At 44.9% G+C, this 26,553-nt stretch overlaps 1 protein-coding gene across 5 annotated transcripts in view; it reads left to right on the forward strand.

Moving 5' to 3' along the window:
* The window catches only part of DNAH9 (dynein axonemal heavy chain 9), a 264,304-nt gene that overhangs the window by 48,524 nt on the left and 189,227 nt on the right, over positions 1–26,553 (forward strand). For all 5 annotated transcript variants that reach the window (XM_072940756.1, XM_072940754.1, XM_072940753.1 and 2 more), the window contains 6 exons: positions 96–231; positions 3,635–3,831; positions 3,926–4,350; positions 15,137–15,359; positions 15,970–16,136; positions 23,247–24,117. In XM_072940756.1, coding sequence (XP_072796857.1) covers positions 96–231; positions 3,635–3,831; positions 3,926–4,350; positions 15,137–15,359; positions 15,970–16,136; positions 23,247–24,117 — 2,019 coding nt within the window. The remainder of the gene's footprint in view (positions 1–95; positions 232–3,634; positions 3,832–3,925; positions 4,351–15,136; positions 15,360–15,969; positions 16,137–23,246; positions 24,118–26,553) is intronic.

Raw genomic sequence — 26,553 nt, forward strand, 5'->3', positions numbered from 1 at the left:
TCTCCATGTGTTGTTTTCATTCCCATTAATGATGATAAGACCAATCCTCCCATATTATTAAACATGGTTTATATCCATTCTTCTTTATCTTGCAGCAAAATCTGGGTCTTTTTTCAGCAGACCCGACCTCCAGTATCTGGAAGACTTACGTTAACTACATCGATGATATGTTACTGGATGGATTCTTCCTTGCCGTTGAGTGCTCCCTCAAGTACCTCCTGGAAAACACTGGTAGTTACTGGCTTATGGATGTGGTTATTACTGGGAAGATAGCAGTAATAGCACCTGTCACATTGCAGTGAAGTGCAGTTGAGTGCTCTGGCCTCTTCCCAAAATGCTGTGAACTGTACACAGTAAAATAGCAAATGTATTGAGTTTCTCAACTCTTCAAAGATGAAAGACTTCTCTTTCTCCTAAACTCAGGTGATAAGCCAGGCTCTAAGATAGCGAAGCCCATAGCAGAAGCAAACACGTAAAAGCTAATTCAGTCTAAATCAAGCTTCAGTGAGGAGGAGTGACTAAGCTGGAGCAGCGGGAAGCACCGCCGGAGATGGCAGCTTCATCTGGGCTTGACTCATGGCAGTGGGAGGGGGCGGTTTGTGCCTCCAAGCCTAATGTGCTCTAGCTCTGTAGCCTTTTGAGAACACAGGGAGCTTTTAGTAGCCAGCTTAAGTGGAAGAAACAGGAGTTTTTGTCTAAAAAGAGTCAGATGAGAAGCTGCGGGTGAGGGGGCTTTCAGAAGGAAAAGGACTGTTACAGAGGTAATGGGCATTCTTGGAATCTGTTGAAAGATAGCTAAGGTTTTAGCATTTATGGTTGATACACTGGGTTCCGGTGCAGAGTCAACGATTTTACAGTAGGGGCCAACCTCAGTTAGTAAGTGATGGGATGAAAAGGCAGAAGAGTTCAGGAATGAAGTTGAATTAAACCTTTCATATGCTGATAGATTCTAAGAAGCTTAGCAAGAGTGAAGGATAAGGTGAGGATGAAGGTGAGATGAGAGTTTGAGATGTCGAGTTCAACCTAAGAAAGAAATCAAATGCAGAGTTAAAATAGGTAGGTTGAGACCAGTGTCCAGACATCCAGGCCATGCCGGAGGATGCATGCAGACACCCAGGCTGAGAATGCAGAGAGGAGCAAGGCCAGCCCTGAGGGGAGCTCAGATGGGCTGCCCCCATCTCCACCCCGTGGTCTTGATAGGTGAAGTGACTCAGGTCAGAGGCAAGGTCTTTGCTTTCACAATGCAGGGTGCTCCAAATCAAGGAGATACAGTAGCAGGAAACAGCATAACCAACAGGTTGGGAAGTCACCTTCTAGAACCTGGGGGCAGGTAACCAGTACAGCTGGTTACAGGGGGAACACAGACACCAAGATTGGAGAGCTGGTTCCAAGGGACCAGTGCCAGAGGTGCTCATCTTAGTGAACTGACCATCCTCGTCTGATATTGGAGGTTGAGTGTCCTCATCACTTGGCCCTCCTCTCGAGATCTAGGAAGATGCCCCAGACACACTTGTGTGCAGGCACCGCACAAGAGATGGCCCCTAAATGTAGGGACTCACCCTAGGCCAGTGGCTATCCGGCTCTCCTGATGGGGGCTGTCCCATGTGTCACTTGCCCTCCTCGCGTGGAAAGGAGAGCATGGGAGCAGGAGGATGGGGGGGGATGGTAGCCAAGTTACCTTCCCTCCGTGGAAATAGGAGGGGAGGGAAACACATTTTCTTCACAATATAGGATGGGCAGGAGCTGGCTTAGTAGCTGCCTGAGCTGAGGAGCTATAGATAAAATGAAAAGGCACTGGTTATCAAGAGGAGGTGAAGGAGCCTGAAGAGAGTGGCCTCTAAGTGGAAAGTCTCTGTGACCCTTTGCCCTAGCCCAGCTGGACTGCTTTATTTCCCTGGTCCACCCTGCTACTTCTACTTCTCGTGTTCGGTCAGATACCATTCCCGTGGCTTGGGCTGACCTCCCAGCCATCTCTCAGAATCCAAACCCTGCCTGTGTTAAATGCCACCCACTCTATCCAGAAACACCCTTCCCTTTCTCAACTCTTAAAGTGATCTACTTGTGCCAAGGGTGTAGAACCACTAAGACCATCCGGCTTGTACGGCAATTATGTTGACATTGCATCTAACATAGGGATTGGCTTCTCATGTCGGCACATAGGGCAAAATCTCATGTAGTCAGCATGCTCTTGAAAGTCTTTTAAATCCTTTAAATTATATACAACCCGATCTATTAAGTTACAAGTATTGGATGCATGTAGTAATGCAAACTATATCATGAGAACATATGCAAGGCATAATTCTGCAGGTTTGTTTTAAAAAAAACTATAATAGTGGTATAGTTACTATAATACTAGTAAACTTGCATTGCCTTAAGTTAAACAGTCATTTGCTGGGGCACTCCTGAGTCCAGTAATGCAAATTTATCATCCCTACTGTTCTGAAGGCCAGACCCTAGTCTTACGTATCTTTGAGGATCCCACTGTTTTTTAGTTGGGGAGAATGGCTAAGCAATGTTAACAGAACTCCATCAGTGATGTGGCTTAAAGGACAAAGACATCTGTCCTCCGTACCAGTCAAAAGTGAGCACTCCAGGTTAGTGGCAAGGTCCTTCCATGCTGTGGTTCCACCACTTGCTGGGGCCTGGTTTTCATTTCCGTGGTTGAGTCGGTCACTGCCACATCCCAGTCTCGCCTGTGGGAGGGAAGAAGAGCGAGCACAGAGGAGGCTCACCTGCTGTCTCATGGACCCCAGCCCAGAAGTGGTGTGTCCTCCCATGTTCCAGGGGTGAGGGAGTCCCTCTGGTTCTGGGAAGAAGGGGTAATGGAGTAATATGGGTAGTCTCCACCACCCGTGGTATCAACCACATAACAGCCTCCTAAGTATTTTTACAGTAAAAAGATGAAAATAAGTGGTTATTAATAAGAATCCAAGCATTTATCTTATACTTGGAACATTTTGTTCCATATTATATATTTGATTTAAATTTAGCAAGGCAAGTTAGTCTAGCAAGTAATCAGGGATCTGTTAATTATTTATACTGTTTCTTAAATTTTTATCACTACAGGACTACAGAATTAAAATAAGTTCTGCTTTTAGAGAAAAGGAGCAAAACAGGCAGGAACAGGCAGGACTGTGTCCTTTTTTTTTCCCCATAACTACACAACTTTGGACAAGCACACCCTTCCTCCAGTGGCTGCCCATGGAATTGCCTGGTTTGTGCCCAAAAGGAAGTCAGCTGCTTCCAAGTAATTGGCTTGGCAAAATCAACCTCTTCTCAGCCAGAGGCTGTGCTGTCCCCCAGGAGGCACTGGGAGTGTGGAAGGGGACTGGCCTGGGTGGTCAGTCACTGGCACCTGCTCTCTGAGGACAAGGAGAGAAAATGTCCTGCAACACCCAGGACAGCTCTGCACAAAAATTAGCCACTTTGAAGTGTCAGTGGTTCCCCTGTGATAGACACCGCAAGACCATCACCCTTGCCTTTTGTGGGGTGTTAGCAAATTTTACATTCCACTTCCTTATACCCAGATAGCCCATCTAAAGGAAAGAAATGTTCTGAGTGCTTTTGAAACAGTGTTGTACTTTGTCTCTTTTACCCATTCTCCTTTGTTTTGTTTGTTTTCCTTGTTTTTCAGAATGTAAGGCAGGCGTCACCCCGATATTTGAAGCACAGCTGAGCTTAGCCATCCCAGAATTGGTCTTCTGTCCGTCTCTGGAGTCCGGAGTGAAGGGTGGCTTCTATGACATTGTTGAAGGTCTTGTCACCAGCATTTTTAAGATACCGTCCCTGGTGCCAAGGCTCTCCCCTCAGAACGACTCTCCCCACTATCAGGTACTGGATCTGCAGCTGTCCTGCCCGCCAGCCTGATCTGGAGCTCCCAGCGAAGCGCTGCTGTAACCCGCCCGCTGTGGTCTTGCTCCCGCAGGTTGACCTGGAGGCCATGGCCGATCTGGCGGGCATGCGGGGTGAGCTCATGGAGAGGGTACAGAGCGTGATGGCCCTCTGCTGCCGCTACCGGGACACCTTCAGCCGATACTCCTACCTCTACTTGGAGGACCGGAAGGAGGTTCTGGGGCAGTTTCTCTTGTACGGGCGCGTCCTCACACCCGAGGAGGTCGAAACCCATGCCGAGGACAGCATCCCGGAGAACCCGCCCCTCCTCCATCAGTTCAAAGCACAGATCGACTCCTATGAAAAGCTCCACGAAGATGTGTGCAGGCTGGAGCCCATCAAGGTGTTTGATGGCTGGATGAAGATCGATGTCCGACCCTTTAAAGCATCTCTGCTGAATACAATTAAGAAGTGGAGCCTCATGTTCAAACAGCATCTTGTGGACTACGTCACTCACAGGTAACCAGGGCATTCTAGCTTTCTTCCAGCTTCCCGAGCTGGCGGGAACACCATGTTTTTCATCTTTGTCACACTTTTCCCCTTGGGTTCATTGGTTAAATTAAAAATTAAAACAGCTCATTGGAGGTTCCAGGCATGTGGACACCAGTAGTAGCTTTAGTCCTGCCCTTCTCCTTTGTTCCTCACTCCTGGCCGCTTTTTGTTTTGTTTTCCATTGGTGCCCAGTGTGTGAAAGTCACGCAGTAAGTGGTAAATAACGTTCGATATAGTAACAGCAGATCTAACCTCCCTTCACAACTCTGGCTGTGAAATCTTTTTAAGCCTGAGAAGCAGAGGGGGTCTAATGGGGCTCTTAATTTTTATTTCTCCCACTAACTCCTTGTCTCAGGTTATCCAGCCGTGCAGTGCGAAAGTCACTAAATCCCCACACCCCAGTGCCTGTCAGTACCACTAGCCGTGTGACAGATTGGATCTGAAACTCTGTGTTTCACAGTGGATCCAGACCACCCAGGCCAGCACCAGGCTCTCTAAGCCAGAGCATCAGCCTCTGGAGAAATGATCAAGTTGGTTAACAGTCTCCCAGTCACTTTACCTTAGTCTTGTCCCCAAAGATCTGTCCAAGGTCTGAATCTCACATGGCCTTTCCTTAATGCCTGTGCACAGAGAGAAAGAGAGAGGTCTCCCTGTTCCTCTTATAAGGCCACTAATTCCTTATGAGGCACCCCCTGCTGACCTCATCTAACCCTAATTATCTCCCCAAAGGTCCCAGCTCCAAATACCTCCTCACTGGGTATATGGGCTTCAACACAGGAGTTTGTGGGAAACACATTTAGTTCATAATATCATCTCAACTCTCATCCCCATTCAGCTCTTTATGCCCTAATCTGACTCCACCTCTATCCTTGCCCTTGCCAAGCCCTCCCCTATGCCCCTCCCGTAGACCTCAGGATCGTTCATCAGCAAAAGTCTGCTGTCCCTTCTTCATATTCTTTTATCTGCTTTTTCTCTGAAACCCTGCTCTCTCCTGAGGGTACTGCCTCCCTGCAGCCCTGCCAAGTAGGGGCTGATTTTTCTCCTGTGTCACTCTTCCCGCTGGGCCTAGAGGTAGATAAGATATTCTTGGTCCCAGACCATTGTCCTCAAAATCCCCAGCTCCACTGGAGTGAATTCTTCCAGTACCAACTGCCCTTTGTCCTTGCTGTGGACACCTACCGAGCCCTTAGTCCTTCCTCCTCTTCATCAGATCTTGTCCGGCTCAGCCTCCCTCTCCCATCCAGCTGCTGATCATCCTGCTCAGGGGCTCAGCATCCACACAATGCTTCATTACACCTGCCTATTACTGTCTTGGCCTCTGTCTCCTGTGCCCTTGCCTGCTGCCACACCTCTGCTCCCTGATTCCCTGCTGCACTCTCAGTGGAGTGGAGGGTAAGATGTGGAAGTACTTGCTCCCCTTCACAGTCTCAGGTTTAAGCATTCCGTTGACTGACCACCACCTGGTATCTTTCCAGGTCACAGATTGGCCTGCCATGCCAAGTTCATCAGCCCCATCAGGATTTCCAGCCCATTGGCCCTGACACTTTCTCAGCATTTATCACCCTTACTCCCCATTCCTGTTCCCACGCAGTAAAACTCTGACTCTCTAAACTCAGCACTCCACACCTGCGCCTGAGCAGGTCATCCTTGATGAAGGAAGAGCAAACCATTCTCCTGACCAATCTCATATTAAAGCTATGAACGTAAAATTCAAGCAGGCCCTGAACATTTTCAGAGATGCTTCCCAGCTCCCCTGACTCTTTCTCCTCTTTCTCCTTAAACCTCAAATATCCTTTCTTCCCTTATAACCTTCCCTCTCATTTCACTGAAAAATTAGAACCAGTCGCAAGAGAACAAATGCACCTTTTTACCAACAAATCTACCAGCCTACCTACATTTGAAGCCATACATTCACCTACCTCCTGTTACAGTGAATAAGCTGCTTTTCTAAGTCCAGCTTCTTTGCTCTCACCTACCTGAAGACTTGCCTCCTTAAATATTTCCTATCAACAACACCATCTATTTTTTCCCTTCATACATTCTCAGTGGCATGCAAATATATTGTCATATCTGCCATCTGAAAAAAAAAAAAAGAAAGGAACACAGTCCCACAGTCCTTCCAGCTCCAGCACCATTTCTGTGTGCTCCTCTTCACAGCAAAATTCCTCACAAGTTGTGTCTGTTCTTGGTCCCTTTACTTCTCCATCTTCCATTCCCTCTACAAGAAGTTTCATTATAAAATGTAGCATACATACAATTTAGAGAAAAGTATTAAAATGAACACTTCCATTTGCCTTATCCAGCTAAGAAAGAGAACATTAACTATATTTTAAAATTCCCTTATGCATTTTTCCCTGATCAAATCCCTCTTCCTCCCTGCCAGATGTGCCCCCTGCCCTAAATGTGACATAATCCTGCCTGTGCTTTTCTTCGTGGCTTAGTACACACGCACACACACACACACACACACACACATACACATCTGCATTTTAAAACTGTAAAAATGAAGCAGTATCGCATACCACCTATCTTTCCGTGTCTTGATTCTCTCACTCAGCATTCTGAGATCCATGCATGTTGAGAATGCAGCACTGTTTCATTCATTTTAGCTGCTGTTGAGTACCCCATCCAAATATGCTACAGTTAACCTGTCCACCCTATAGTTAATGAGGACGTGGGTTGTGTCAGAGGGGATTCACTAATATCGACGAGACTGCTGTGTGCTCTCGTGTACAGGTGCCGCGGGATAGACGAGCAGGTACCCCCGGGTGTACACGTAAGCACGGAACTGCTGGGCCAGTGCAGGTAGCGCCAGCGGTCTCCAGGGAGCAGCCATGTGTGAAAGTTCCTGTAGCCCCACAGCCTAGCTCCTCTTGTTACTGACAGACTGTTTAATGCTGCCTGTTCAAATGAGAGTTTAGCGGCATCTCATTGTGGTAAATATTTTACATTACACCGATTGTGAATGAAGTGGCTGGTCTTCCTGTGTTTGGGGTGAGCCATTATGTTTCCTCTTCAGTGTTTATTCATAGCTCTTGCCCATTTTTTATTGGACCTTATCTTTTCCTTTTCCGTAATTAGAAGTTACTTATATATTCTATATCTAATCCTTTACTATGGATTTGTATATGTTACAAATATAGTCTCCCGTTTTGTGGCCTGTGTTCCCACTGTGTTTATGGTATATTTATGAACAGTTCAATTTGATGTAGCCAAATGTGCCCGTCTTTTCCCTTGTGTGACCTATTCTCTTAAATAAATCCTTTCTTGTCCTAATGATTCTAATGATACTCTCTTCTGTCCTTTCCTAAAAGTTTAGTTGTAGTTATAGTTTCGTCTTTCATGTTAAGTAGCTCTTTGCCTGTCACTGCGTTAATATGACACAGTCCTAGTCACTATAACTTTGTAATAAATCTTGATATCTGGCAGGGCGAGTCCCCACCTTATTCATTTCCATTAAGAGTGTCTCAACAATTCTTGGCCTTAGACAGTTTTACATAAATTTTACAATCAGTTTGTAGAAGAAGAAATCCATTGGGATTTTGCTTATGTTTGCAGTGACTATAGATCAATTTGAGGATAATTGTCATCTTTTTACCGAGTATTCCTGTCTAAGACCATGTTTTCTCTCCATTTACATTCTTCAGTGTCTTTCAGTGAAATTTTATAATTGTTACTTTTAAAATAATTTTCATGTCTTGTTAAGATTTATTTCGTAGTATTTTATTTTTTGTTTCCAGGCATAAGTGATTTTTTAAATCATATCTTCCATGTGTATTTGGAAATAAAATCGATTTTTGTATATTGATTTTGTATCAAGCAACTCTACTAAATTAACTTGTTAACTCTAATAATTTACTTATGTACTCTTTGCTATGTACTTAGTCATCATCTATAAATTTATGATAATTTTATTTCTTCCTCTCAGTCATCTTTTAATGCATTTTATCACTATTTCCTATCTGACTACACTGACTAGGACTTTGATATAACATTGGATAAAGTGGTGATAAGTATCCTTGTCTTGTCCCTGATCTTAAAGAGGATACTTTCAACATTTCAGCAAGTAGTATAATATTCTGTGACTTTCTTATGGATTCTCTTTATCTGATTAAACAAGTTCCCTTCTATTCCTAATTTGTTAAGAGGATTTAACATAAATGGATGTAACATTTTACCGAAGGCTTTTCCTAACTCCATTAAGATAACTGGTTTTTTTTCCCTTCAGTATGTTAAAGTTGTGAACATGTTATTTGGTTTCTAATATTGAGCCAACCTAGCATTACTGAGATGAGCCAGTATGAAATATTATCCTTTTCAATACATTCATTGGTTGACTTTGTTGCGCATGTTTCACTTGGCGCTGTTGTGTCTGTGTTTGCTGAGACTGGCGTTCAGTTTTCCCTTTCTGTACTGGCTTTGCCTGATCTTGCTCTGTGGTTCTGCTAGCTTCATAAAATGGGTCGGGAAGTAATCCTTCCTGTTTATTTTCCGTAAGAGCGATATAAGATTGAAATTCTCTGATCCTTGAAAATTTGACTTAAATCTCTTATCGAACCATCTGGATTGGCATTTTCTTTGGGCAAGATTTTTACCTGTAATTTCTCTAATGTTTATAGGAATATTAAGGTTTTTTTCTTCCTTAGTAAGTCATATTTTCTAGGGATGTAGCCGTTTCATGTAAATCTTCAAATTATTGTCATGAAATTTATATTATTCTCTTACCTGTTTAATCTCTACAGAATCTATGATTATGTCCCTCTTTACATTTCTATTCATTTTTATTGTGCTTTCTGACTTCTTCACTTAATTAATCTTACCAGACATTTACAAAGAAGTATCTTATGAGCCCTTTGATCCTCTTTATTATAATTTGATTTCTATTTCAATAATTTATTCTTTTATGTTTATTATTTCCTTCTACTTCCTTTGTGTTTATTTTCTGTCCTTTGGCTAACTTAAGATGTGTGCTTTGCTTATTCATTTTGAGCCCTCCATCTTTTTTAATGTAACACTCTAAGTTATAAATTCCCTTCTAAGTACAATTTTACCTACATCTCACATGTCTTAGTATGCAATATTTTCATTATAATTTAGTCCTAAATATTTTAGTATTCATTATGATCTATTTATATTTGTATTTTAAAATCTTAAAACATGGGGTTCTTCTGGTTATGTTCCTAATATTAATTTAACAATTGCATCTGGTTGGAGAAAGTGACATATATAATAACAAGCTCCTGAAATTTGTTGAGATTTGCTTTATGCACTACAGTATGGTCAGTTTTTGTTAGTGTTCTGTGCACATTTGAAAAGAATGTGTATTCTAACACTGCTGGGCGTAATGTTCTGTGCATGCCCATTTGCTCAAACTTGTTTTCTTCAAATCCACCATAACCTCACTATTTTCTTTGTCTGTTTAATTTGTCAATTACTGAGATAATTGTGTTAAAAATCTTCCACTTGGGTGGTAGATTGTTGATTTTTCAGTTCTGTCACTTTTCATTTCCATGTATTTTAAGTTCTGCTATACGAGCATGCAGAGCTTTTTTTATATCTTCCTGGATAATGGACTCTTTTTGCCACACATTAAAAATCTTTTATCGTTAGCTTCATTTCTTGGGTTAAAGTGTGTTTTGTCTTATATTAATATAACTAAACTGGGTCCTTTGTATGATGTTTGCCCAGTGTCTCTCATTTTATCCTTTGGCTTTCAGTCTCCCTGTGCCTTTGTATTACAAGAGATCTTTATTATTGGCATGGAGCTGAGTGTTTTATCTACCTCAATATCTTTCTTTTAACTGGAGGGTTTTGTTCATTAATGTCTGTTGTACTGTATTTGAATTCATTTGTACAATTTTATTGTGTAGTTTCTGTTTGTTCTTCTTTTCTTTTTCTTTTTAATGTCTTGCCTGCTTTGGGGTTGAATTTTTTGATATTTTCTCTTTTCTTTTTCTTTTTCCATTTTTTCCTTTCTGCTTATTTGGATGTTGTGCTAAGTCTACCGTCCTAATGGTTAACCATAGCCAGTTTTAAAAACATTCTTAAAAGAAATAAACTTAATAGTACTGTTACTCTTTTCACAACCAGTACGACTTTAGAATGGTTTGATCTCAACCATTTAACCCAAATTATATTCTATCATTCCCAGTAACTTCAATTCTTCTCTATTATTTATCTAAACTCTGCAAATTACACTTTATTTCTGTACATTCAATGTTTATTTAAGTTTACCTGCATATTTACCGATATCTTCACTCATTCCATCTTTCTACATTACAGACTTGCTACCAGAGGTATAGCCATTAGAAAGTCCTTTAGTAAGTTCCTGCTGGTGGAACTCTCCTTCTTTCTTTGTCTGGAAATTTATATATTTTGCCCTCATTCTTGAAAAAACTTGTTTGTGGAAGAGAGAATTCCAGGATCAGAGATATTATCTGTGAGTCCATTGAAAATATTATTCCTTTGTGTCCTGGCTTCATTTTTGCTGTTGCATGGCCAGCCATCTGTTTAGTTTTTTTTTTTTTAATAGAAGTGTATCTTTACTCTGCAGCTAATTTTATGATTTTTAAAAATTTTTGGTTTCATATTGAAGTACCTGTGTGAGGGTTTCTTTATATTAATTCCACCTTGAATTTGTTGGGATTCCTTGATCTAATACTTGGTGTCTTTCATTAATTCAAGAAAATTCTCAGCCACGATCTCCTCAAAGATTGCTTCTTGCCCATTCTCTGTATCACCTCCTTCTAGAGCTCTTATTACACGTATACATTTTTCAGTATCCCCTATGTCTTTGAACAGTTTTCATAGTTTGCAGTTTATTGTATTTCTGCACTGCAGTTGAATAGTTTCTCTACTTTTATCATACAGTAGTCAGATTCTCTCAGTTTTGTCTAAATTGCCTGTTTAATTCATTCAGTGAGCTTTGAATTTTCATTATAATTTGCATTTTTAGATCTTGTATTTGGTTATTTTACAGTTTTGTTTATTCATTTCTATACCCTCTTGTTCTTTGCCAAATTCATTCTCTTTTATTTTTTCACTTTTCAAGTTTTAGAATACATATACTAGAGGATGATCTCAAGATAACTTTTGACTTCTCACCTTAAAAATGGTTTGTTTCTTCATGCTGTAGATCAAAGGTAACATAAAGGCCTACAGAAAATTATTAGCTTCTTTCTCCTGGAATTGTCCACTAACATGACACAGTATGATCATTTTTGCATTGCTAGAACACATATTAAAAGCTTCTTTTCACATAGTAATGCCATCACAGGCCATAATTTTCATGTTACCCACTTCAGTAGGTTTTGTCACTTCTTTGAATCCATTATTCAATACAAAGGTCCACACTACCACAGATCCTGACTGTATTTGGAGAACCTCTGAAATCACCTTCATTCCTGACTCTGAGATAGATCTTAAAGGCAAGTTGGGGCAGGGGCAGGGGTGGTGACCTATTATTGAGAAGGTAAGAGCTTATCTAGGCTTCTGATGGGTGATTTTAAGCATATATCATGCTTAAAAGGATGAAATTGCTTTTCTTGGTCAGTCTCCAGTAGATGCCTGGGAAACTGTAGGGAAGGCACTTGCTCTTGCCGTGTGGGTCACAAACAAAAAAGCAAGACCCCTAAACAAGAATTCTTTTTGTCCTTTGACTTATTGACTATTACTGTTTTATATTCTGCATCTGAGATCCAATATCTGAAATCTTCACAGGTTTGATTTTGCTGTTTCTGCTGGCTCCCACTCATGGTGACTTCTTTCCTTGCCTATTTTGTGACTTTGGATTATGAAATCATGTTCCTTGGAGTTTCATCCTTTAAGGGTTGGATTCTTGTTGCATTGCTCCAGGAATGATTTTCATTTGTTCCTGCCAGTCTTCAAGGGACTCTTCCAACCCTAGACCACTTGAACGTCAGCTTAGAATAGTCCACCTAGTGCCTAGGCCAGTACGGGCACGTTTCCATGCCGCACCCTACTGTGCAGTGTGTATACTGCTTGCTCACTCTTGTGGTGTTGAAACTTCCCATACAGCCTCCCATTAGCTTCCTCACTTTGTGTGGTCCCTGGGCTTAGTCGTCTCCTCCCCACAGCTCATAAAGCCTCGGAGCAGCAGCTCGGGGTCCCAGGGTTCAGTAGAAACTACCCCGTGCAGGACGGCTTTGAACCTTGCTTTCCTCCCAGGGTTTCTGCTTTCACTGCATTTTCAGCCTCTGGAGATTTCTTAATTTCATGCCACCTCAGTGATACATTTTTAAATGATTCTGAAATAGCCACGTATGCATTGTTATTGTTTTAGCAGAAGAGTCATTCATATTACCGTGCACGTCACACAACTAGAAACAGAGGTCCACCATTCTCCAACCCACCCTCCAGTCAGGCTTTCGTTAGACTGCTCCACTGAAATCGTTCTTGTCAAACTCCCCCTTGAGCTTCAGAGGGCCACATCCGGGGCTGATGACCGATCGTCTTCTCACCTGGCACCTCTCAGCAGTGCTTGGCCCAGCCGATCACTCCCTCCTTCCCAGACTGTTTCTTTGGGATACCTCACTCTCTTATTTCTTCCTATCGCACGGGTTATGCCTTGATGGTCTCCTTGGCTGGCACACCTCCTCTTCTAGGACTTAATATACTAGAATTTCCGATACCTCAATCCCGGAATTTCAGTTCTATCCACAGTCATATTCTAGGTGATATTTAACTTAATATTTTGAATACATCTGTGTGCTGGTAACTACCAAATTTACGTTTTTAGCCCCACCTGTTAGGAATTCTAGACTTACATTCAACTGTGTAAAAAATACCTCCCTTTGGTGTCTAGTGTCTGTGAGGCACCTCAGACCTAACGTGTTTAAAACTTATTCCTGAGGCAGCAGGGGAGGGCATAGCTCAGTGGTACAGTGATTACTTAGCATGCATGAGGTCCTGGGTTCAGTCCCCAGTGCCTCCATTAAATAAATGAATGAATTAAAAAAATAAACAAACCTAATTACTCCTCTCCCCAAAAAACATAAACAAACAAACTCCTCTCCCAGTTCTCCCTCAAAAAAAAAAAAAAAACCCGTCTTCCCCATCTCTTTAAATGGCATCATCATTTACTGCATTGCCAGCAGTCCTTATTGAATTCTCTCATTCCCTCACACCTCTCCCCCAACCCATCAGTGGGTCTTCCTGGCTCTACATACCAAAAAACTGCCTTGAATCTGACCGCTTCTCATGTCCACCATCCAGGTCAAAGCCAGTCTCTTCTGTCAACCGAACAACCATTATAGTCCCTAAATGCCCCCTTGGCTTCTGTTCTTGTCTCCCTGATCCATGCCACCAGCACCAGCACCAGCACCAGCACCAGCACCACTACCAGTGAAGTCCTCTCTCCTCCACATACAGCTCTTTCTGAAAATAAATCAAGTTATGCCATTCTTGTACTTGGTGTTCTCATACTTAGAACAAAATCTGAACCTCTTCCCACAGCCAGTAGGCCTTACAGCATCTGCCCCTTGTCTGCCCGCTTCTCCCTCCATGCTTCCTCCTGTCCTCTTCATGCTTCTGCTACCCCTCTCCCTCAAACAAATCAGACTGAATCCAGCCTCAGTGCCTTTCTGCACGCAGCTCCCGAGCCTGGGAAGCTCTTTTCCCATTTCTTCCCGGCGCCCCCGCCTTCATGCTGTTTACATTGCTGCTAGGACATCGTCTCAGTAGAAAGGCCCCACTGACCGCTCCGTGTAAAGTCCTGTCCTCAGCCTCTAGGCCCTCATCTCATTGCATGCATCACTGAGTGTACCCATGCGTTTCATCGATCTGTTTCCTGTTTATGTATTTATTTGTTTATTTGGGGGGGTAATTAGGTTTATTTATGTATTTATTTGGTGTTTCAGCAGAGGCACTGGGGACTGAACCCGGGACCTCCTGCATGCGAGGCGTGTGCTCTACCACTGAGCTATGCCCTCCCCCCATTTCCTGTTAATTTTTCCCACTAGGACATGAGCTTCATAAGGACAGAGCCTTTGTTTCTCTTACTTGTCCTCCTGTCCTCAGAACCTAGAAGCATGCTGGGGCTTAGTATAGATGCTCGATAAACATTTTGAATTAAAGAATGAATCTCACTTAACTCTCACAAGCACTGGTGAGACAAGTGATTTTTTCAGTCTCATAGGTGAGGAAGCAGAGGCTCAGAGATATTAAATGACTTGGCCATGGTTACACATCTAGTGAGCATCAAAACTAGACCCAAGTGTATATAACCATAGAGACCAGACTGTTTTCAGTTTTTTAAAAAATAATTTCAGATTCACAAAACAACGCATCATATATTCACTTTGAAATTATTATACTTTGAAATAAGTTGTTTTAAAAAGCTGTAAAAATAGTACAAAGAGTTCTGCTTCACCTTCACCCAGCTTTCCCAAATGCTAACATCTCGTGGGACCGTGACGCCATTATCGACACAAGGATGTTAATGGTGGTGCAGAAGTAGGAACTTATCCGCGGACTGACTCAATGTCACCAGTTGTCCCAATAACGCGCCCTGTCTCCTGAGTCTCCTCCATCATGGAGGGCTCAGTTTTTGTCCTTTGAGACTTTGACGTTTCTGAAGAGGGCCGTGTCTCGTGGTCAGGATGTAGCCTCCGCAGAGTGTGGGCACATGGAGCGTTTTCCATAGTAATAGCTGCTAGTGTCGGGGAAATAAATAACTCTTCCTTCCGAGGAGCGGGAAGAGGATGGCTCCTCACGTCCTGTTTGTTTTACTCAGCTTGGCCGACCTTGAAGCATTTATAAAAAATAGCGAGAATGGCTTGCTCAAGAAAGTCGAAAAAGGCGATTTCAAAGGGTTGGTTGAGATTATGGGACACCTTGTGGCTGTTAAAGAACGGCAGAGCAGCACCGATGAGATGTTTGAGCCTCTGAAGCAAACTATTGAACTGCTGAGGACCTATGAACAGGAATTGCCGGAGACAGTGTTCAAGCAGCTGGAGGTCAGTGCAAAGTTTATGTTTTCCTAATGAAAGAAACAGAGGGGAAGTTTGGGGATTTCAGAGTGGGATGAGGTTGGCTGAAGTAAGAGAGAAACAGGACTTGGTGATTACTCAGGGTTTTGGAATTAGGTGTATAATGTGTACCGCGATCTTGAAACTCAGTAAATATGAAACACCGTAATGCTGGAGATATATGGGAGAACTGATGTGGATGAAGTGTTTGGGTTTTTTTTTTTTCAGAATTAGAGAAAAACAACTTTTTGATTCAGAGGAAGAAAAGCAGGTCTGGGGAATGTCACGTTGCTCGAAGAAGGGCATACAAGAAAATAACCAAGCACCCTTAGAAAATACAGAAAAGGGCAAGGGTTACTGGGTTGGAAGTTGAGGGCAAAAAGGATAGTATTAAGTCAGAATTAGGTGACAGGCGGGGGAGAGGGCAACCGGGGAGCCAAGTCAGGGAATGGGCAGTTGTCGGGAACCGGCAAGCAATATCACAACAGCGTAGCCAGGCATCGTGGCAGAGATGAAGACATCCAGGCACCCCCAGCTTCAGGACTCCCGGGGAGGGGAGCACAGTGTGGGTCTGACCACATTGAGGTCTCCTTTGCAGGAGCTGCCTGAGAAATGGAACACCATAAAAAAGATGGCCATTACCGTGAGGCAGCAGGTGGCCCCGCTGCAGGCGAATGAAGTGGGCGTCCTCCGCCAGAAGTGCACAGCCTTGGAGCTGGAGCAGCAGCAGCTCTGGGAGCGGCTCCGCCGCGAGGCACCCTTCAGGTACGGCCCCCCCCCTCCCTGCAGGTACGGCCCCCCTGCAGGTACAGCCCCCCTGCAGGTGTGAGCCCCCTTGCAGGTACGGCCCCCCTGCAGGTGTGGGCCCAGGGCACCAGCCCTGTCTCCTGTCCCTTCAGCACGGCCCCCTCCAGTCACGGATGAGCTCTCTGTTGAGCGCGTGTGTCCCTACAACAGGTGAAGACTGGTTAGTAGTCCTCCCTCCTGTTCAGGTCCACCGGCTGGAACATGGTGCTGATGTCCACAGTCCGATCGTGGCCCCTCCAAGATGACGAAGGCTGTGCAAATGCTTGGCCTTAAAAAAAAAAAAGTGTGGAGGCTTTTGTGTCTCCAGGTCTATAAAGGGATTGTATGTGATCAAATGACAATTTTTTACTATAGTGTTCATATTCTAAGTTCTCACAGACCAGTTATTTTGTTTTGAAAAAGCAGCTGGTAGAGTCTTAAAACAATTTTGGAAGACGTTCTAGTGGCCTCAGGGCAGGAGGCGAGGTGAAGGATGTACTTCAAGGTGTGCTTTCTCCGCTCAGTACCGCTCAGCCGCCTCCCCGCTTGTGGTTAGGGGCCTTTCCGCAAACAAAGCAGCTGGGACAGGCAGCGCCGGTCACGGGTGCCCGCGTGCGAGCACACGGGTTCCTTCCTCGGAGGCTCCCTCCCTTGGTGGAGGGCTCTGCGGGGTCGCTCCTGGTCCGCTGCTCAGGGCTGGGGCTCCAGCCAGGAGGCCCAGCCGGTTCTGGTGGCTCTGTGTCGTGGCGTGCCAGCTGCGGTGTGTGCTCCCCCTCAGCCCAGCTCCAGGACTTGCTTTCTGTTCTCCTAGCCGGACTTCCTTTGGGGTCTCGTCTGTAGTTTCGGTTAGATAGACTTGGAAGACTCCAGACTGAAAAATGCCCTGTGTGAGGAACAAGGAAACTTCATTTTCAAGAGTTACTTACTCACAGAAAGTTTACATTGGGAGATGCATGTTAAAGCAACAGATGAAACCGGAAAAAAAATTACAGCTTTATTGGAAGGAAATGCAACATAATGATTAAGTACATGGACTCTGGAGTTGGCGAGCCCAGCGTCTACTCTCAGGTCTACTACTCACTGCCCAAGTCAGGGCAGTCACATGACATCTCTGTGCTTCACGTTTCCTCATCTGCAAAATGAGGCTAGTAATGGTATCTGCCACAGAGTGTTGGTGATAGGATTAAATAATGAATCTTCCTGAGTCTTTAGTATAGGACGTGGCATTCAGGTAACCAACCAGTCCCTGGTTTACCTGGGACTCTTCTGGTTTTAGCACTGAAAGTCCCACATTCAGGGAAGCCCCTCTGTTTCAGGCAAACTGAGGCTGTTGGTCACCCCACCTGTGGCACACAGTGATGGCCTACCTATTGTTATTCATTCATCAGACATTTATTAAGCACCTGCCATCTCCCACACACTATACTTGTGGCTAGAGAGAACAAGACAGTACACTAAGAGGCAGGGAAGGACAGATACATAAACTGTGCTTAAGATGAACATGCAGCACAGGGCTCTAAAGCAGGGGGCCACCATTTTGGCTGCACAGTAAAATCACCTGGGGAGATTTTAAAACTTGCATTGTTCCTTCTGTCCTACACACTCACTAAATCAGACTCTCTGGGGGTGAGACGGGGCATCAGTAGTTTGTAGTGCTCCCCAGGTGATGACAGTGTACAGCCAAGTAAGAGGCTGCTGGCCTAAGGGGGAGTAACTAGTCCCATTTTAAGCAGTCATGCCAGGGCATGAAACTCCAAATGAGACTGTGCGCCTTCAGAACAGTGGCCTAGGAGCTGTGCCCTGTTCCAGAGAAACATCTGCTGCTCAGAACATTTGTGGAACTCCTTGTGGGACTGTTCTTTCAGAGTCTGAAGCCTGTTCTCTGGACTCTCCTTTGGGGCTGCATTTGAATGTCTGAAGTTCAGCACTGATCACACAGGGCCAAAGCTGAAGAAGGAGGTGCATGGCCAAGCTGGCACTACTGCTTAGTGTTCACAACACCCACACCAAAGGCAACAGCCATGAAAATGGTGACACTGATATCTTTACATCATCTGTCTTGTCAAAAAAATTCAAAAAAGGAATTCCAGAGATGTTTGGTGAAATATTTTCCCGAACAGACTTCTGAGACTGCCTGAAAGGAAACAGCGCTCGTTTGCTGGTGTGTTTCTGTGTGTCTGATGGAAATCTGGTACCCCCTGTTTGTGGTCATATAATGTGTGTGTGTTGATCAGCTCTTGTTGTTTGTTAATTTGATAGCTGCGTTGGTTTTTCTTTCTTAGCACGTGTATCTGGTGGCTGTGAGGATATTGCTACCCTTTGCTGGGTTTTCCAAATTCACATCTGTTACTTTAACATGCAGATGAATCTTTGCAAGAGAATACTTTGAAAAGAACTGCTCACAGCAGTGTGCAAAGCCAAACATTACCGCAATTTTGATGTATTTCTCTTCTAGTCAAGAAAATGGTCAAAACTAGAGCAGAATCATGGATTTATTGCTGAAGAAAATCTTGGTGGGTGTCAGCTCATGGATTTGTTTCTTAGTTTAGTGTGCATGAATGTGTGTGTTTAAAATGTTTAGATACTGTGTGCGGCAAATGAGTTCTGTTCTGGCTCCTTCACTTTTAGATCACTCACGAATTTCTAAAATGCAGAACCTGGGGCGTCCTCTGAGTGCGAGTTTCTCTTGCTGATTAGATGACAGGTGATGCTCACATTGATCTCTTCTTTGGGAGGAAACGGAAAGTGTGTGTCTCGGAAGGCTCTCGGTCTGACAGGTGCAGGGTGAAGGCAGGTGGCTTGGGGTGAGGTCCTTTCTTCATGTGCAAGTTGAGTTTTTCTTCCTCCTGTTCTTAACTCGAGGCTGTCTCAGCACATTCCCAGCGGAGCTCTCTCACGTCACAGTAATTGGCTGAATCACCACACCCGGGTTCAAGGACTTGCCACAACTCTTAAAATTGGGGCCTTATTCTCCCCGTTGAGTGGAAGGGATGCTCCACACTTGCAGTGGTTTTCTCTTCCTCAGTCTTCCTGCCCCTGAGCACAGGCCTGGCCTTAAGGAATGATGCCATGCCAGCCAGTCTTCTTACCACATCAGGATCAAGGTGATCCAGGGGTTTCTCAGCCGAAGCATTTGCTCCCTATGAGAGACCATTGTTGCTTCCAGCTGGCCAGCGACCAGAGTCTGTGAACGGTTGGGAGAACCTTCGTGAAGACACCCACCCACTGGGTGCTGTTCGGCATGACAGCCAGAGGAAGCCAGGCTTTCCAGACAGCCCAGGGCAGCGAACGTGAGGGAAGAAGGGCCTTCGTCGTACTTGTGCAGGGTCTGTTGTCTCTCCAAAAGCTGGAGAAAAGAGCGGTATTGGTCTTCAGCTCTCCCAGGCACACATCAGTACCCTCAGACGTGTCATTGGTTCTACGTGACCCTGTGCTTGCAGTTAATCTGATTCACTCACTTGATTCAGGCTTCCACGGAGCACAAGAGGTTGTGGTCTCAAGAGCAGAGTTGGCAACAAATGTGTAAATACTGAGGTTTTCAGGTAATACACATCCCCTGACCTCAAGGACGTACAGCCTCAGGGTCAATTTCAAAAATGAGTAACTAGACATTTTCATTGAGTGCCAACTTTAATGCTCCCTGAGGAGGCAGTTCACACCCCTTGCAGGAGACGGAGCTTGAGCCAGTGGGCAAGTGAGAATTAGCTGTTTGGAACAAAAAGAGGAGTGGAAAGCGAGGATATTCCAGGCCAAGGAAGCAGAACATACAGAGACACGGGAGGATGAAACAGAACAAACAGGTGGAGAACTGCATGTGCGTGTGGCTCGGATGCAGGCAGCGGGAGTTGAGGATGGAGGGTCCCAGTGACCAGGCTTTGAGCACAGATGAGCATTGAGTTGTCCAAGCATGAGAACAACACATGTCATGTAGACACCACTCTCTCGTGGCTGCAGAGAACAGAACGGAGCGGGACAAACTCAAGGCTGGGGCTCCACGGGAGGGTGATTACAGCAGCCGGGGTGAGAAGCGGGGGCCCTGAGCTGAAGCAGTGGCAGTGAGCATGGGGAGAGAGCAGGGTGGATGTGAGGGAGATGGAGGAGGAGAACCAGCAGGACTGATGGAATATGGGAGAGGGGCAGGGAGAGAGTCGTGCATGGCTCTCCATCTTCCATCTAGACAAGAAGGTGGAAGGCAGTGTATCCCACTGCTCCTGAGATGGGGCCACAGGATGGGGAGGACTGAGAGTTCACCAGCCCCGAGTGGGCACGTCGAGGTCTGTGATACCTCTGGGGTGTTGAGCAGAGGTGTGGCGCTGTTCCTTGTGCGTACAGGTGTGGTGCTGAGGTTGGCATTTACCAGCTGCCGGCTTCCCAGGGATTTGTTTAAGTCACTTATTCCTCTCTCTCTCTATGCCCAGGTCTAGGTCGGGCCTGAATCAACGCTTTTTCCAAGTTCACACACATGAGTATTTCCATTTCTCTTAATTATAGCTTTATTCATCCAGACTTTCCAGGCATTTCTCTTTTAGATTAAAATACTTTTGCATTATGATTTCAATTTCAAAGACTAACTACTCCCTTTTCCCTCCCGTTACTTTCTTGTTCTCATGCCGTATTGTTCCCCTAGGCTCTGGAGAACTGCTTCAAGTTTATTAGGCACATTAATCAGGTCTGTGTATATCCTGACAGTTTGCACTAGAGCTTTGAAATGGGAAGAGGGTTACCTGCTCTCCCGTCTAGAGGTTCCTTTCACTGCTTAGGTCAAATTAACTTTTATGTGTGCTCAGCAACAGGAAATGACTGTCCACAAATTTAAACTATAAACAAAAATTATGCCACAGGGCAAATGAAGTTTGGAATAGGTTTGACAAATGATCACCTCTTACAAATATTTGAGGAACTGATATTGATTCAAGGATGTTCATATGTGCTGGGGAAAGAAGAGTTACGAAGATCATTTACTATCCTCTGTGCATACCCTGCCGGACCCTCATAGCTCCTATCTTCCCTAATGTTCCTGAGTGATATTCTGTTAATAAGTTGGACAGAACGTGGGCTCTTGGAATTTGTCTGATCTCATACTAATGCCAAGAAGCTAAGTTCATGTGCCAGGTTCACTCTAGTCAAGATGGAAAGTAGAACCAACATACTCCAACAGCAAGTCTTTGGAAACGAAGGTTGGGCAGAAGGACCGTTCGTGCTCAGTAGTCTTTCCTGATGGCCCACTTGCCGTGAGGGTGTTAGTTTCTTTCCTTCTAGTGCTTTCTCCACGGCTCTCACAAGGGAGAAAGCTCCTTGGCTATGTAGACAAAGGGCCCTCTTCAACTCTGAGGACTCCAGCCTATTCCGAAGCACTTGGGAGCTGGACAGCGGTGAGACGCGGGATGATGTTCATTCTCATCCTCTTAAGATGAAAATCCACAGCCAGAGCACAGGAGCCAGAACTATTTAGATGGAACAAGCCGGAATCAAATGTAGCAAGCGTCACAGTTAATCTGACACTGATTTAATGGTATGCATAACTGTTATTGTGTCGCATGGTAATTATGCTTAAGTGGCGAGCAGTTCAGGTAAATGACTTTAATTAGGATTACTTTCCATCCGTCAAGTCAAATATTTCCAAAGACAACTGAGAGAAGGCGTTTGTGGGTCATCCTCTTCCCTTTTCTCTCCCCTCTGTACCCCACCTACACACACACAAATGCGCGCACGCGCACGCACGTGCTTGGTTGAGAACAGTTCTCTAGTCACTTCTTTCCTCTCAACAGTTCCTTTATGATGAGCCCCGTGGTGCTTATTCTGATTTTAGAGAAACATGGTATTCACACTTAAGTCATGGTATCCCCAATATCTAGCCCTCCCAGCGCACAGCAACCAGAGAACCTGAGACTGTGATGGGAGGAAAGGATAAAGGGATGCCGGGGGAGGAAAATTCAGGCTCTGGGTGCTCCTGACCTCAGAACCTTACCTGCCCACGTGGGTCCCTCTGTGTGTACAGTTCTCATGCTCTGCCAGCAATGCACGTTGGAGGGGTAGCAGTGTAAAGTAGGTTAACGCCGGTGAGGCTCAGGAGCAGCAGTGGGTGCTGTGAGTACCGGGGAAAAGAGGGTGGGTAAGGAGACATGCACTAAAACTGTGAAGCTCAGTGCAGTGCTTACAGGAGTCAAGTGCAGAACCAAAGGCTGCCCCAGGCGGCAGGAGGAGATGAGGGGCAACTTGATGGACGCTCCTAGGAGGTGAGGAGCCCTACGGGAGGCACACAGGGAGGGAAGGTACAGGACACAGTGAGGGCCCTATGCTCAGATTTCAAGGACCCTCTCAGTGGTTCTCAAACCTGGAGGTGCTGTTCCCTGAAGGTGATGCTGGTCATTAGCGTGAGTTTCCCCACAGAGAAGGGCACCAACCTGGCACATCAGAATCACCTGGGGAGTTTGAAAAATTCTGTCACCTGGGTCCCATCCCCAAAGATCCTAAATTAGTCCAGGGAGCAGCCTGAGCATGGAATCATTTAAAGCTTCCAGGAGTTTCTAACATGCAGCCAAGACTGAGAGCCACTGCCCTACAGGGAGCCATGCCAGAGCTGGTAAGGGTTGGACGTCCAAGTGCCAGTGACCTCACTTACAGACCACCTAGCACGAGCAGCTCCTGGCAGGAGCTTTGCCTTGACAGTATTTGCAGTAACATGACAACGCTCTTTTGTGTCAAGTGATCCAGAGGCCACCAAGTGGAAGCAGAGTCTAACCAGGGCTTGAACAAGGGGTGTCCCCCACTACGTCTGGGTGGGGGCGGTGGGGACTGTGGGGGCAGTGGGGGATGGGAGAAGTATTTTTATTACCATCTCAGAGGTGAAGAACAGATCCAAACATGGCGCTCCTCTGGAACTGTCCTTCCTCCAACTGGTTATGCTCATCCCGCTCCAACCCACCCACGCACCCCACCCTGAATGTCTTCTTCCCAGGCTTTGGTGAAAGTCACTGCTCTTTGCTAAAATACTGAGCATTTAAAGATCTGAACTAGTATCACTTGGGTGACTCTAAGAAATGGCCCCTGTGTGCCCTACTGATAAAGGGAAAACGTTGTGTTTTGTAGGTTTGATAGTGCTGACCCTCATCAAATGCTGGATGCCAGGCACATTGAGATCCAGCGGATGGAATCCACCATGGCCTCCATTTCCAGGTCCGCCAGCTTGTTCGAGGTCAGTGTGCCGGACTACAAGCATCTGAGGCAGTGTAGGAGGGAGATGCGCCAGCTGAAGGAGCTCTGGGACGTGATTGGGATGGTGACCTCCAGCATCCACGCCTGGGAGGCCACCCCATGGAGGAATAGCAACGTGGAGGCCATGGAGCTGGAGTGCAAATGGTTTGCCAGGCTCATCCGGGCCCTGGACAAGGGGGTCAGGGCCTGGGAGGCCTTCACAGGCCTGGAAACCACCGTGCTGAACACGCTGACCTCCCTGAGGGCCGTGGCCGAGCTGCAGAACCCAGCCATCCGGGAGCGGCACTGGAGGCAGCTGATGCAGGCCACAGGCGTGAGCTTCACCGTGGATGAGGGCACCACCCTGGCTCACCTCCTGCAGCTCCAGCTGCACCACTTTGAGGACGAGGTCCGGGGCATTGTGGACAAAGCTGTGAAGGAGATGGGCATGGAGAAGATCTTGAAGGAGGTGCAGACCACCTGGGTGGGCATGGAATTCCAGTACGAGCCCCACCCACGGACCGGCATGCCCCTGCTGCAGTCTGACGAGGACCTCATCGAGGTTCTGGAGGACAGCCAGGTCCAACTTCAGAACCTGATGATGTCCAAGTACATTGCTTTCTTCCTGGAGGAAGTGTCGGGCTGGCAGAAGAAGCTGTCCACCGCTGATGCTGTCATTTCCATCTGGTTTGACGTGCAGCGCACATGGTCTCACCTGGAAAGTATATTCATTGGATCTGAAGATATCCGGGCTCAGCTGCCCCAGGTACCAGCTAAGGAAATCCTGCTCCCTCTGTTTCCTCCCCCGAGTCAAGGGACCACCCCCCAGTTCCTGCGTCCTCTAGACCTTTCCTCCTCTGCCTCCTGCCTTGGCTTCACTCCAGGGTACCTCCAACAAACGTTGACCTTACAAGCCAAAAGTCAGGTGGGAGAAAAGAGAGAAAGTGATATGCGTGCCCATCAGTTTGTCCTTAAATGGGTAGGAAAAAGCAAGGAGAACCTGGCTTTAAAAACAAACAAAATTGTACAAGAGAAATTTCAAAAATACGAGCTGCTCTTGGGTTGCCCCACAGATCATTACAGTGCAGGTGTCGACTGGAAGCGAGCATCCTTCTAGGCAAACTCAAGTTCCTTCTCTGCAGCAAGCTGTTCTGTAAACCTCCGGTCTGCACCCACTTGCTAAATAAGCACCAGTCTTCAGCCAAATGCTAAATGAGGAATTTCTCTAAAATATGCATTCTTCTCATTACTACCTTTCCTGTAGTGGTTTGCCCCTTCTAATTTGTCCTAATTCATGTGCCATTAATTAACCTCCTCTCAGTGGACTCTTAATTCATTAGGAAAAAAAATTTTTTTGCAGACTCTTTCTGTATCTCTCAGCATAGCAAGCTCTTTGCTTGCAAATCAATTTGATTCCAAAATGTCACATGTTGTCCAGACCTTGTTTGAAAGTTAAAGCACATTCTATCAAAACATGGTATTTTTCCAGCTCATGCCGCAAAAGCGTATTTAATGTAATAAGGCAGATTAAAGGTTGTACATTTGCAATGAAAAAAAGAAACAATTCTGCTCTCTGTTGTAATTAAGTGAAGCTAATAAGCCAGATTTTATTTATCTCCAGTGCTAGTGAATAAGGAAGCACAGGGTTAATGAGAAGGGGCGAGGATGAGGACGTAGGTGCAGACTTTTGTAGATGGTTTAAAGGAGATGTTTGAGAACTTTCAATTAAAAATAGTAAAGAATTCGCATCACTGATGTCTGCGGTTTGTGTGTAAAACATGTGAATACACTTATTTTCTTTGTATTAACAATATGGTAACAGAGACAATTCCAAAATATAATAAAATCAGTCATAATCTTACACCATAACTAGTAAATATTTTCATTCATTATGAATATCTCCCAACTTTTGTTCACATCTACATATGTTTTTACATAATTGCTCTCAATGTAATTACAATTTTCTATTCAGCTCTTTTCATTCGAACATTTATGTTGGACATTTCTGATACTTCTGTCACCTCGACACTTTTTTGTTTTTAATTGGTGTAAAATATCTCATTGTGGAGTCATAATTCACTTCACCCCCACCCTCTTGTTTTTGTATCTTGTTGGGAGAAAGGCGTGGGTCACAGAGGCCCCAGCAGGTTGGGGCCACTGGGGAGGCTTGGATTCTGACTCTCCCACTTGCAGCTGCAGGGCCTTAGGGAAGTTACTTAGCCTTTCAGTACCTTGATTTTCTCATATGTAAATTGGGACTAATACTGGTACCTACTTCAGGAAGTTAATTAAAATGGGGCACAGAGCACATACCGTTATGATTGTTATGTAATAATAACAACACAAGCGCTCACCAGGTGCCAGGTGTTGGCCTCAAGTACTTTGCATTTTTTATTGTCTCAGTCATTTCAACAACACTGTGAGGGTTTGTGTGTTTAGGGGAAATGATACTTAATTAACTTGGACATCATGCCAGCACATTTGCTGTGGGAAAACTTAACTTTGGTTATATAAACTTTTGCACGGACCCAGAAACAACACTGGGTCCATTTTCTCCCTGACTTAGGAGTTATGTATCTTGTGTGGTCTGTAACCCCGCTGGGGGTGGAGAAGTCCCTGAGACCTTTCCAGGAGATCCTCAAGGTCAAAACCATCTTAATAACACTACTAAAATGGTATTTGCCTCTTTTGCTCTGAGCATACAGTGGAGTTTTCCAGAGGCTACTTAACGTGAAGTCATAACAGATTGGATGCAGAAGCAGAGGAGAGAATCTGGTCATCCTCTAAGTCAGACATTAAAGGGATTTGTCCCCCCCACCACCAAAAAGTGAAATGATGCCACTTTTTCCTCTAAGTTACATTGTTTCGGAAAATATAACTGTTTTAGATAAAAACATGGTATTATGTTAACATAATTTTGATCTAAAAGTAACGTAGAATTATTATGGTTGTTTTTAAAAATTTATCAACTAGCTTTTAATATAGGAGATACATCGATAGATATAATATTACCTACATAAACAAAGTCTCTTTTCACACCTCAGTAATTTTTAAAAACATAAAGGGATTTTAAGACCAAAATGTTTGAGAACACTGTTTCCAGCTAAAGGCGTTCCCTCCTTTAAGACTAATCTGTAGCAGACAATGTAGGACCAGCTTTCAGAAGCAGACTTGAGGGTAGCTCCTTGGCATTGAGGGGAGT

This window comes from Vicugna pacos, chromosome 16 (assembly GCF_048564905.1).
Source record: "Vicugna pacos chromosome 16, VicPac4, whole genome shotgun sequence".
Taxonomy (NCBI): Eukaryota; Metazoa; Chordata; class Mammalia; order Artiodactyla; family Camelidae; genus Vicugna; species Vicugna pacos.